This window comes from Talpa occidentalis, unplaced genomic scaffold (genome assembly GCF_014898055.3).
Source record: "Talpa occidentalis isolate TD23 unplaced genomic scaffold, MPIMG_talOcc4v2.1 talOcc4.11, whole genome shotgun sequence".
In the NCBI taxonomy this organism is placed as follows: Eukaryota; Metazoa; Chordata; class Mammalia; order Eulipotyphla; family Talpidae; genus Talpa; species Talpa occidentalis.
This window is the reverse complement of record NW_023601104.1, coordinates 32,372,043-32,386,027: the sequence shown is the minus strand read 5'-3', so window position 1 is coordinate 32,386,027 and position 13,985 is coordinate 32,372,043. Positions and strand designations below refer to the sequence as shown.

The 13,985-nt window shown below is 40.0% G+C and overlaps 1 protein-coding gene across 9 annotated transcripts in view; it reads right to left on the bottom strand.

Annotated features, from left to right (window-relative positions):
• IQCH (IQ motif containing H) overlaps positions 1 to 13,985 on the bottom strand; it is a 207,870-nt gene that overhangs the window by 62,605 nt on the left and 131,280 nt on the right. For 7 of the 9 annotated variants that reach the window (XM_037502778.2, XM_037502779.2, XM_037502781.2 and 4 more), the window contains one exon: positions 13,577 to 13,768. In XM_037502778.2, the coding sequence (XP_037358675.1) occupies positions 13,577 to 13,768 (192 nt within the window). Of the gene's footprint in view, positions 1 to 1,104; positions 1,286 to 3,470; positions 3,561 to 13,576; positions 13,769 to 13,985 lie in introns of those variants that run through there. The other 2 variants (XM_037502782.2, XM_037502783.2) reach the window with 2 other exon arrangements.

Below are 13,985 nucleotides of genomic sequence, written 5' to 3'. Positions count from 1 at the left end.
GAACAGAGCAGAACCTGTAGCTCATATATTCAAAAAAGAGCAGAAAAATGACATTGTGTGTAAGAGCTTCATTTTATCGCTCCCCACCTCCAACCCCCATCACCCTCAACAGTTTCTGCTGGAGATTTGGAAGCTGCTTGTGAACTGATAGGTGAGGCCAGACCTCAGATCTTGGTACAGAGGACTCCATCACAGCAGTGGAGTAACAAGCTAAGAACACTCTCTTCCTAATAAGGAACGAGGGCTTAGTTTCTCAGGGGGAGTTTCTGTTCTCTAGTGTTTGCCGTTGGCTTACTTCAAACATAAGTACCACAACTTTAAGGGCAGATGATAGAAAGGGACAATCTGTAGTTATTCAGGCTTATTCTGTCCAGAATAAACTTAGGTACACACATACACCACACACAGACATACAAAATTATGCCAGACAAATCCCTAAATTCATGTGAATCATCTTGCCATAGCAGGTTCCCGTTCATGTTCTCATGTGGTCCTTTTAATACCACAATGAGGTCAGCCTGTGCAGTGGTAATATTATCCCACTTTATAGATGGGAATTAGAGGCACCTAGAATGAAGAGGCATGTGTGAGAGGACTTGCTGAGTGGTGAAATTCTTTTATTGGATGATTTTCCACATGTGACTGAAGACAGAAAAAAATGGAGTACGGGGAACCATTGCTAGTTTGCTTCCTTCACCTTTTCAACCTCTCTAATGTAGCCATAGCTGGAGATGGATAGCTGGCTAGCTGCCTGGCTGTCTATAATGTCCTTTATAAGCTGTCACCTGGGCACATCTTCCACTTACAAACTTGTGGAATGAACAGACAGAGAGTTCCTTGTCAGTGAGTCACAACAAGGTTATGGGCTATCAGTCAGTGCTTCTAAGATGGAGCAGAGAATTTAGAATGAAGGACTCTGGGGATAAGAAAAAGAAAGTATATATTTTGTGGATGGTAAATACATGTTAGAAAACTGCACTTTAATTTTTGAAAAAATTCAAAATTCCAGATTGTTATTCCATTGTGATCAGGCTGGCTCTGGCAATGCACATTAGCAGCTGGCCTTCGTGGCGCAGATACGCCCGAGCCCTTTCCATCCAGGCAAAACTTTGGCCCCATATGTGCCACTGCAAAGGCTTGTCATCTTTTCTTGGGTTCCTACATTTACCCCATAGTCTTAACCTTGGAAGCTTCCAAGACAGAAGGGGCCTCCATCAGCTCGACCAGTGCATCCTGGGATTCTTGCCTGTCGCACGTGGACATTGCCTCTCAGCTCTCTCTTTTTCTATCAAGAAAGCATAAATTTAAAGGAAGAGATATTTGACTGAAGGAAATTCAGGGTATCTCAGGGGAAGCAGCTAGCATATCCAATTTAATACTGCCCTCAATGAGTAAGCTACTTCAAACTCCAGAGAGTTAACTTTCTCAAGTAAATTCTCTCTTTTTCTCTGTGTATGTGTGTGTTTGTGTTTGTGTGTGTGTGTGTGTGTGTGTGTGTACTGAGATGGAAGAGTAAGAAGGAATACAAATTAGAAAGCTCTAAATATCAATCCCATCAAAACTCATATTTTATTTTAGAAGCTCCTTTGCCAGATCTGCAGAGGTGAACTAAGTAAAATAACTCACTGAGCAAATTACCCCCAGTCTCCCACGTCAGACATTGGTAGTGTTCAAAAGAGAAACCACGGTTCCTCCCTGGATGGTTCTGCTTTATAAAGACTTCTGATATTCCCAAACAGAGGAATGGAGAAATGAGGAAGATGGAGGTAGAGTGAAGACCTTGTGCTCACCAACTCCAGGTGCTCACAACTAGATAGTAGCCAAACAATGCCAAAAGGCCCCTGAGGGAAGAAAGGGCAACTACAGCAAACACTAAGAGAAACAGTTGGGGGTTGGGGTGTAGAAAAAATTTTAAGTGAACTGTGTTTAAGTGACAGTGGGGCAGTACAACCCACAATAGGAGGACTACTGTGTGGAGACCCCCCGCAGGACTCTTAAGACTCAGCACTATAGGGGATGAGGGGGCATGAAGAGCTTGCGCCCAGGACAGAGAGTACACTGTTGGATGGCTGCAGGATTACAGCCAGAGCAAGAGCAGGATGCAGAGCAAGAAACGGAGGTTGGAATAAGGTCAAAAGGGCAAGATAATGACCTGAAAACTAAGCAAAACTGTGAGCAGTGAAAGGGACCATATGGACCATCTAAGACAAATGCCTCATGTAACAGAAGAGGGAATGGAACTTGTACAGTCATACAGTGAGACCGCAGGAGCGATCTGGCTGCCTTTTGACTCCTGGGGGAGCCTCTCACCACCCCTGCTGCCTCTTTCAGAGGGTAAAGTGTGGGGTGCCATGAATGGTGATCAGGATTTGAATTGCCTAGTGGCACAGAGATGGAGAGAAGGGGAGGGATTTCAAATATGCAAGTGAATTTAGACAGGTTTCTTTGCTGTGCCTGGGATACATTTTACATTGTCATTATTATTTTTTTTTGGTAAAATAATAACTCATTTCTTGGTAGCTTACCTTGGGCAGGCCTGTGGTGCTTGGGGGCTTATATATACATATTATATATATATATTTATGTATATATATATTTTAATCTCAGTTACTCTCCGATGTAACTATTATCATCTCCATTTCATGTCACAACACCATGAAGTAGCAAAAAGGACACAAATCCAGCAGCTACCAGTATACCACAGTGCAGTAGAGTCTGTGTCTGTAACTGCCATAGGGGTATCAATGGTCAGTCTGGGTCAGACTAGATGGTCCACGTGATGCTAAGTCTGTGCTGTCAAAGTTATGAGACATTGGTGGAGTGGACCTCTGTTGTTGACTGCTCAGCAACTTCAACCCCTCTTTCATGGTAATATTATGCCAAACTTCCTCTTAGGAACTGCCCCTACCCCATTACTAGCTGTGCAGATTAATTGAGAGTAACAGCAACCTCAGCACGAGGGTGGACTCTTGATTGGCAAAGCCATACCCTGACCCCAGTGCTTGGTCCAGGACAGACACAGGATCCAATCAAACATCATGAAGCACTTGCTGGGGCCTTTTAAGAAAGAAGCTTTGTGCTCTTTCGAGAATACTTCCTGGCAAGATAGTCTCTTTTCATATTGCTTGGCCCAGGACAAGCTCTAGGACCTCATGGCAGCCATACTGCCATCCTGAGGACAGCAACCTTAGGGTGGAATGAAGTACACACACTGAGAGGAGAGAGAAAGTCACTTCATCCTGGGAGATACTGAACCACTGGATTAAGGCTTTGTTGGAATCCAGATCAATCTTTGGATTTTCAGTTACCAAAGATAGTAAAATCTCTTTATTTTAAAGTCATTTTGAGTTGGATTTCCTGTTGCTTGAAGTTTAAACACTTTAAACTGATACAAGTGGGTGGGCCAAACCATGGACCCGCAGCATGATGGACCTTAAGCCAGCAAATGCTCTGATCACTCTGTATGGTTACTCTCATTCTGCAGTCAGTCGTGAAGTTTTTGCTCCTTCTTTGCCATTTAGATCATTAGAAGTAGTCCCTTTTTAGAGTGCAAAAATATGCTGAAAGGGTGAAGAAAAAATGAAAATGTCTTCAGCAAGTCATAAACTACCTCCCACACCTACTTAAAGTTTAAGGACTGCTTTAATACTCCATGTTTAATTGTTAATTGAGAATTTAAAAATCAAAAATGCCAACTTTGCCTTCGATGAGATGGAAAATTATGCTGCTGTAGAAGGTAACATAATGTAAAACAGCCAACATTACCAAGGCACACAAATGTTTTTGGTATGTAAAATTGCTTTGTAAAATATTTGCTCCATCTGCTGAAAGCGGCAAAGACAATTTTCCCTTGATAGCTAATGGCCCATTTCGGCTGTGTGGCAAGTGATTCGCTGCGGTGGCGGCTCTCATTAAACAGAATGGTGAAAATGCGGTATATAATTCCATACTTATGTAGTATTATCCACTCGCTGCTTCTCAAGGAGTTGGTCCCTCATTATCCAGGCCTCCACCTTGCACCAACATGCAGGCCTAGCAGTTGATTTGACTTGAGAAGCGTTTTGTCCAACTGAGGCACATATGTTGCAGCTCCATTCCAAAGCTCAGCACAACTGCTTCCCCCCCACCAGAAACAGTAGAGAGGTTCATTCCCTTTCAACTTTCCAGCACTTAAGCTGCTGTTTCTTTTTTCCCCTCACTGCAGGGGGTCATGGTTTTCTTTCTAGGCTCACCCTGTCGCACTGCATGCTGGGGGTTTCAATAGATAAAGATTAAGCGTTTCTTGGAAATGGGTAATGGGATTTTGCAGAAACACGAATGCAGGAAATATTTTCTCCAGGTCAAAACAGCCACCATCAAACCCTGACACTGTCCAGGGTTTGCAGTGTATGTGGCTGTCTACCGTCTCTCTCTTTAAAGGAGCTGTTTGCCCTGCACCCTGAATTGCTTCAACATCTGCTAAAGAAACAATTAAAAATAAATAATCATGGTGGTTTAAAAAAAGAAGAATATGTTCATGTTTGGGGAATGATATTAAAAAGTAGTTACAGCAGCAAGTGGCTGATTTTTACAAAATATTTTTAACGTAGAAGATGATCTTAAAGAAAACTATATTAAATATATGAGTGACATCAAGTAAATACATATGACTGTTTTAAAGATTACACAATATGTTAAAGCAGAAACCATGCAGTTTTAAAATCAACCATAAATGCAAGTAGCCATAATTATTATTATTGGTAATAGGTTTCTTTCCAGCTAGAGAAATATTACTATTTGAGAAAATCGCGTATGCTGACAAAGCTCTTTAACTAAAAATTAAATACAAAAGGAAACACATATGACCTTTGAACTTGATTTTTCATTCAAGTAGTTGGGGAGAAGGATGGGTTTGTGGAATGAAATGAGAGACTATTAGGAGAATTTATGGTTTAATTTATACAAAAGAAATGGCTAGCATCTCCTCTTAAGCAAAGAGAAGAGCTGTGCCTTCTTTGGTATTTCCATATTTACAGATTCATATACTTGATGAGGCTGTAATAGCATTCTATATTTATTATTGTTTTTATTCTCAAGATCATGCTCATTAACATAACAGGCTAATAAATCAGTGAGTTCTAAAAGTGAGGATTTTGTTTGATCTAGCACCATTATACTATTGTCCGAATCTTCTCAAGGGCATCCCTTTCTCATCAAGGGGCACAGAGGACAGATGACCAGAAGCAAATGGCAGAGTTGCCGGCAGAAGAGAGTAAAACTCATTCTGAATCTGTTCCAAATACCCAAGCCTGCTCTGTGGTTTTCAGCAGAGCGGACATTTCCAAAAGAACTCCAACAGGGACTTCCTGGATGTGAAAACACTAACCAATTCTCGTTCCTCTCATCTTTTGCTTTATTCCTTCCTTCCACGCTGTTATTGCGAAAAACTGGCAGTTAAATTCAATTGATTCAAAATATTCTGGATCCATATGGCTGCCAACCCTGGAGCTGAAGCGGCGATAGCGCCTCACTGCTGTTCTCAAGCATTTGCCTCTCCCCTAGTCCCCAGATGGTGGGAGTAACATTTAAACCTCCTTTTCTCTGCCTTGTACAATAGACCTTGGCACCATTTCAACTGTTTACTCCGGTAATTAACAGCTCTGATACCACAACAATTACAACTCCTACACTCTCACCACAATAATGCTATGAATTAGTGAGAGCTAATGGCTGGAAGGTAGAGTGTTTCCAGACTGTGAGATCTGTGCATTTTTAGAATAAAATAAAAGGTACAAACAGCACGCTTGCAGTAGACAATGATTACCTAGTAATTAGTTTACACAAAGCTTCCTATTTAATGGCAAAACGCTGTAATTAACGTGTGACAGAAAATCAAAGGGTACTTTGTAAGCATATGAAAAATTAACACTGCAGGCCCATAGCTTTATGTACTGATTAGAAGCATATTAAATCAATAGGACACACAAACCAACAGCTTGTATAGCTGATTATTATAGGTCCTCGGAAGGGGTACCCTGCTTTCATTTAACTTAGGGAGGCAATTTTCCTTCTCCTGTCATCTTCCTCTGGCACAGAGAAGCACCTCAAACCCTGGCAGCTTCATGAAAATAACCAGTGAACTGGAAGAAAACATTCTAAGTCATTTTCAGAGATAAGAAAAAATATGTAAATGATTAAGACTTTCCAATGATTGTGGTGACGTGCTGTTACACTAATTAGAAAACACACCAACTGGAACCAGAAAATGAAGACACCCGGTCTCAATCTTTTGGTCAGAATGATCTCTACTTTATCAGGTCAGTGCCTCTTTACTCTACAGGCAGAAAGTTCAAATAACTGGAATTATTTTTCTGTTTTCAAATTGTTTTTTTTTTTTTTTTTTTTTTAAAGTATTTATACAAGCACTGGGTACAGTCAGAAGCGCGGGAGGGTGAGAGAATTCACCAGAGCCAGAGCGGGGAGCAGAGCAGGCAGAAGGACCGAAGTACACTGCTAGCAGCGGGCGGCAGGAGAGTCTGCACACCTTGTGGGACCCTCCTCTGGTGGCCGGGGAGCAGCTGGGATCGAACTGGTGCTTCAGAGGCTGTGGGCAGCTTCGCAACCCAGCGCTCAACCGCTGATACACACGGGAGGCCCTCTGTTTTCAAATTGTAATAAACCAGGCTGCTCTTAAGATTTATTCTTTTAAAGGCATCTGGCTAAATCACTGCATCGACACAATTATGTCAGCATAAGGTATCGCCAACAATCATAATCATATATAGTGGTAATTGATGCGATATTGTGGAAGCCTACAAGGTCCTAAAGGACCAAAGAAAGATGAAATTATACCTGTATTTAATTGTAATGCAATTTTATGGTAATATTAATAAAAAAGGTAGAATTTCTGAGGATTTATTACATGCTAAGTACATTGTTAGACATTTCACCAGGGTTATCTCATTTAATTCTCACGTCTTCCCCACGAGGCAGGTACTAATATTGTCCCGATTTACAGATGAAGAGATGGAGATTTGGAGAGCTGAACTGATTTGTCCATGGTTCCCCACAGTAGCCTCTGTGTGCCTGCGCTATGGAATCCCACAAAGCCAGATCACCTCTGTTATCCCCAAATGTTCAATTATTCAGACTAGCCTATTCCAACACTCATTCTGCTTAAAAAGGCATTTAGCATGTCAAACCTGGAATAGGAGACTGAAAAAACAGAAACAAACTGAATACTTTGTTGCTTATCCAAAAACGGGCTTTAAATGCTTGTCATCTTTTTAATGTTATCTGATTATGAGGACAGGCTATTCAAAGTTTGTAAGAATTTACAGATCAAAGGGTGCTATTTAAACTCATTCTCATCATCTATGCACATAAATAAGATGTGAGGAATGTGAGGCATTAGTTGTAAAGGCTGAATCCTAGGGAAGGGGATAGGGCTCCCAGTCCTCTGCTCTGCAGCTCTGAGGTGTAGATACGGACAGACGGTAGGTACCATCACCCTGCTCCCTGTCTTTCCGGAGGACAGCAGCACTGTCAACCAGGAAAGGGAAGAAATTTGAGGCCAGTGGCTGCTGAGTTACAGCGATGTTTACATTTTCCACAAATCTGTGTAGGAAGCAGAAAACAAGGACAGAGGGTCACAGCAGCAGGGACCAAGGGGAAAACATTCAGGGATTTTTTTATAAGGGGTCTTTTAAATGGACTCAGCTCAGTGTGACAAGAACACTGGGCCAGGAGGAGTGGATGTGGTTCCAACTAGGCATGGTCATTTATTAATTATATGAACTTGGACAAGTCACTTGACTTCCCAAGCATGTTTCTCCATCTGTAAACGGAATAACAACAATACCTTCCTTAGCAAAGTGGTGTGAAAGTAATAAGAAGCTCAGGGATTTTCTAAGTATGAATGAAACTGTTCACGTAAAATGTTTATCAGAAAGCCTGGTATCGAGCAGGTATTCTATCTTGCTATTTATTGTTGTTATTATTATTGAGAAATATGGGAAACTGTCAAGATGTAACAGTATATTAATGGATCTACAAAGTGCTTAATCTCTGGCCAATAGTCTGACAACTACTAAAATCATAAACCAAGAAGTCAAGACTTTAAGATAAAAAAACTCAAATATATATAAAAGAACAAATTAATAATCATTTATTTATATGTAGTTTAATGACTAGGGAAAATGATATCTTAGGTTTTCTAGATGCTGTGTTTTTTAGAGAAAAATATATAAAATATATATAATATAAAATATAAGCAATAAATGAAGACAAAGGATATTACTTGCTAGTAATCAAATAACAATAATTATAAAATGCATGTTGACATCTAAATTAGAAGTGAAAACAGTTTATAACATCATGCCAGCAAGGTGGCAGTAAAGCTAGTATGTTTATTCTCTGCTAGTAGCTTTGAAAGTTGGGATGACTATAAGAGGATCCCTGTGGTGCCCAGAGGTCAAGGGGCAAGATGCCTCAGCCCACTGGCTGTGGATGTTCCACTACCCCTAGCCCCAGGATGGCTGACTCTGGCCCTGGCTCCCTGGAGCCAACAGGCCCACAAGCCTGCCCTGACCTGAGAGCAGACCAGGCTGGGCTTTTTCCTCTTTTATATCTGGCTCTAGGATTCTAAAATGGCCAATCAGGTGTGAGCTAAATAGACCAATCAAGTGTGAACTAAATAGACCGATCAGGTTGAAGCTCACTTCATTAGTTATTAGTATTAAAAAATGGAAAATGAATTGATTGGTGTTAAATGGCCCAGTCAGATGTTTAGAACTGAAAATAGTCTAATCAGGCTTGTCGGGTAGGGCACCCTGAAGTGGAGCAGAGCAAAAGCCATCTTGATTTATTCTGCTCCTGACCTTTGAAGAAGGAGTCTACAGCCAGCCTCCAAAGAGAGAAGGATTTATTGGACCACCTTTGAAGAAGAATTCATTCTGCTCCTGACCTTTGAAGAACCAGCATTCTGCTGCCTGCCTCCAAAGAGAGAGGCCTTTCAGCAGATGGCCTCTGAAGAGAGAGAAGCATTGAGTTCCTTCATGGGATTCAGTGGACCTCTGTGGATTTCCAGAGTTCTAAACTTCCAGACCTCTGGATCGCCAGACCTCCATGGACCTTCCCAAAGATTCAGTTGCTGCACCTGCCTCTTACCCTACCTCTGACATTGCCTTCAAGGAGCACCACTGGGCTCTGCCCACTGTCGCAAAGGCTAATCACAGCCTCTGGTTCTCCAGCACACCTCCTGGTACTGTTGAGCCCATCACTGTCTGGTCTGGCATCCAGCTCAGCCTTTACGCTGCAGCTGTGGGCTACTGCCTTCTCACTTCATCTTCCATGAATGGCCTTTGTTTGGGACTTCTGGACACTGCAGACACTATTTGGGGTGAGACAGCTGACCACTTGTGTCCTAGGAAACTCTTTCCTTTTCCCCAATCTCCTGTTTGTTAAATAAACTCTGTTGTTGTTGGACCCTGAGCCTGAGTGCAATTGAATGGTCTTGCAATTGTGTGCATGGGTAAGACCCCACTGACAGTAACCTGATTCCCACCTTGGTCACTGTCCCTTAGCACTCTTTGGTACTTTTGAGCACTGTTTTTGTACTGTTTCACTAATTATCTTCCTATGAAGTAATGTGGCAACATGGAACTAGAGACAAATGCATTCCTGGGTGCCTCGCCCCACAAAAAATGGAGGAGGAAGAGAAAGCAGAAGAGAAAGAGAAGAAGGAGAAGGAGGAGGTGGAGGTATTAAGCAAGTTAGAAATAGCCTCCATTTCCAACTTAGTTGAAAGGTTTACTATATTATAGTAAATCAGTGGGAAGGAATATGACACAGCCGTTAATTGTGAAGATGAAACATGGGGAATGCTTAAGATCTGATATTTAAATAGTATACACACTATTATGTAGGTATAAATATATCCCATGTGGAAATTAATACATGAAAATGAAAACAGCTATGTTTGGGAAAAGTGATTATGCATTTATTTGATTAAATACATCTTTAATCTTATAATATTCCATTTAAATTTTTCTAAAAATTTATGTGATTACAGGGCAATGTGCTTTGGGACCACATAAATTCCACATAAGGCACCAATCCTACAGTGGCTTTCATGACCTACTTATGAGGCCATCTGAATGGATGGGGGCTTCCCCATGGAGATGTGGTGTTCTAAGGCATTGATTGGGAGCTTCTCTTCTGTGATAGTGTGATTTGTTTGCTGACTCAGTTTTATAAGGAAGCAAAACAATGAATTTGGTTTATTTTTCTACTCTTGGGTACATTGAATTCATCTATCTATCTATCTATCTATCTATCTATCTATCTATCTATCTATCTATCTATCTATCATCTTATCTATCTACCTATCTACCTTCCTACCTACCTCCTTCCCTGCCTGCCTACCTACCTATCTTCCCTTTGGTGATCCCCAAATTAATATCAAATGTCTAGCAAAATACACCAAAGAAGAAGCAAAAAAATGGCAATGTTATAATAGTAGCACTTAGGAGATACTTTTCTTTCCTTTCCAAAGTGGTAAAACTGACACCAAGTACATCCTGTACTCTCCATCCAGAGTAACAAAGACCCAATGAAGGGCTTCATGACTCTTGTGCAGAAGTAAACTGGCTTAGATCTTTATGCAGAAAAGCTGTTTGACAAAGATCTTCTCTGGCAAAGCAGCATCACAAATAGCATCACTGCTAACAAAACCAACAGTCCAGAATGGAGGAAGGAAGTTTTACCCATAAAACAGAAAGAAAAAGCCACCAGGACAGGTAGACAGCAAATGTCTATCTAGCTCTCTCTACTCTGTCATTGGTGAGAATGTCCAGGAAGGTTGCTCCTCTCCAAGTATGCCTTCCTTTGTGTGATCCTTTATTACTATTAAATGAAAAGAAATACCCCGACTGGGGAGTGGAGGTTTGGAGTGTGCACCAGTGTGGAGGTTCATTAAACTTCAATAAGTTGCTAAGTGAATGAGTTTATGGAAACTGTTGGGGGAAGTATGTTTTGTTAGTTGCTAGGATGAAGACGATAAGGTTGGTAACAACCCCCAAGAAAAAAATGAGTTTTGTTCAATTTTCACTATGGTCTTCGTGTAACATTCTGCTTCTCCTAAAATCACCTACATATCTATGCTGCTGATTTTCAAAATGTGATTATAGCTTTTCAGCATTTGCTCTCTCTATGGCTGTTTCAAGTCTCAACTGCAAGCAGTCAAATAAATTAGATAAGTAGAAAAAAAGATGATCCTTGAATCTACACGAATCACGCCTACATCTAAAACCAATATCTGTATAAGAATGCAGAAGAATCTCAAAACGGTTCAAACTCCCATAAACAGCACTGTTTTTAATCTGTTGCCTACTACATACCAATGAGAAAAATCATGGCATCGTGTCATAAACTGCTATGCAAATGATGCTATTTGTAAGTATTAACATAATTTAGTGCTTACAGTCATATTCTCATTTCTAATAATTCTCCCAGAATGGAGTCTTTCTCTGGACTCTTAGCCTGCAGGATAGTCTTTCATCAAGAAGCTGAAATTTTTAATAACCTGCCAGCATATGTTTTGTATGTGCCAGGCTAGGCTTGATGACACAACATCTTCATTATCAAAAGAAACAGGTCTACAAACTGTAATAGGACATTAAAACATGCCTGTGCTCATAAAGTAATGCTTTGATGTCTAAATGTGCACCATTATGATGGTCTTCTGGAACAAAGGAGAATTCTAATCCTAAATTCTCAATAGCTACATTCAATGGAGATTGCAGTTCACTTCCACGCTGAATATGATTTCACTTTGAAGGCAAAAGAATGTCAACAGTCTCTTACAAGAAATAAAAGCATCTCAGAAGTGCTTTTTAAATTTTATTTTTGGCTTCTAAGTATTCGTGGCCAAGCACAGGCCTCAGACTGGAAAAAAAATTCTGAATAATTATTTTTCCCTTGTTAAGTTTAAAAAAATGATTTAAGGTATTAATTATTCAAGAGTTTCACATTTAATAATATTAACAATAATGCCAAATGACAACTTAACACAGTATAGTTTAAAATAAATAATGTGCTGTCAAGCTTCTAAATGCAACACAGTCAAATGTCAATGTTTAAAATATTTTTAAAATTTAAAGCCAAACATTTCAAATTTATTATAGTTTAAATGTCAAGAGAATTCTTTAAAAGTTTTTGCTTTGTAATATTGAAGCCAGCAAATACTTTGCACAATAACACTTATATTTTTTTAAATTAAAAAATGTCATATTTTCATGGCTTAATCTAAATAGTTTTGCATTAAAAAGAAAATTTCATACAATATGAAATAAAACTAGTTCAAAGAGAACACAAGAGAAACCTCTAAGGGCCTCAAAATTAAATACATTTTCCTTGTTTTATTTTTTTCTAGAAGAGTAATTCATTTTGTTATCCTTTAAATAATATGTAAAAAGCTGGCCGTGACAGGTACTGCAGTTAGTCTGTTCACTGATGGAGGGGGAAGAAAAGCCAAGAATAGATCATGGGGAGAACAGCAACATTTGTCAAAGGGAACTCTCTCTTCTGACTGTTCTCCAGATTTATTCATCATTTCACTTTCACAAGAATAATGTGGTTCCCTCTTGTGTGCCCCTCCTTTCTATCACTTGGGTCTTGATTCATCTACTTCTGTAGTGGGAAGCTCAAAGCAGATGCAGATCACTGCACAGCCCACCGCTAAGTACACTGGGAGGGAAGGAGTCAGTTAAGTGAATTTGCATCTGAATTTACCTAATCAGTTATGCTTTCACCAGGAGGTCAGCCAAAACAGAGATTTGGAATTAAGAGTAGACAGGTAAGTCTAAGGCTCGAATGCAGTGAGGCCACTTTTAGAAGGACGGGTTTAATTTTTACATGAAACCATACTAAATTACTTTATTAAGTAAGTTTGAAATAGACAATAGTGTGCCATTTATCCTTCCACCAATATACGTAAAAAATCTATACACGTTCGTTCACTCAGATGCTAAGACGTCTTACCTATTGTTCAGCTTTTGCCAGGAGATTTTCTGGCTGAAATGTATTATTTTCTCAACATCTCACAGGGACCAGCAGTTACATAAATTTCCTTGAATTGTCTTCAAAAACATATGACTGCTGACAGAATGCTATTATACATTAGGTTCCAGGTGACAAGCATTCACTGATAGAAGTTCTCTCTCATGATAAAATACAGCTAGCTTAATAACAACAGTTGTTAGAAGCATATGATCAAGACCTACCTGCAGCAAATGATGAGACTGCTGATGTTATTTGAATATGATAAAAACTGCTTCCTAATTATGATGATTATAATCACTATTATAATCAATGTGAAGACATGAATAAAGACTTTCAGGTTCCAAAGAAAGGACATTTAGAATAACCTGGTTAATTCCATTTACTTTATAAGCAAGAAGTAAGGCCCAAGAAAGTTAAATGACTTGCCTAGGGTCTCAGTGCCGGCAGGTGATACAGCTGGGTCCAGAAGAAAATGCTTTCATCTCCTAACAGATCACACACTCACACTGGGTTTATGCCACCATTGAATACTCACATGTGCCCACTTCTTGCTCCAGCCTTCTCGGCCATATCTGCGACTTTCCTTTTGGATCCAGTGGTAGCACTTTAGGTGAGAAGGAACGTCACAAAATGCAGTCCCATTTCCTCCGCACTCAAAGTCCATTTTAAAGAGCCAGCGTTTGATTTCCAGGTGATCAACCACCAGCTGACTCAGCTGTTCTATCATCTGTGGGTACCAAGACACAGCAACATTTAATAATACAGCTAGCTCCCTGGATCCCTCCTTATTGTATTAATTTGCAGATGTACTTCTCATGTGTCTTTATTGCAAATGCTCTGTTCATCCATTTATCTTTTAGTTGTTGAGACAGATTAGAAGAAGTTTCAGGTAAAGTATATCTGATGGGAAGGAACCAATAAGATCAAAGACATATTGAAGTATA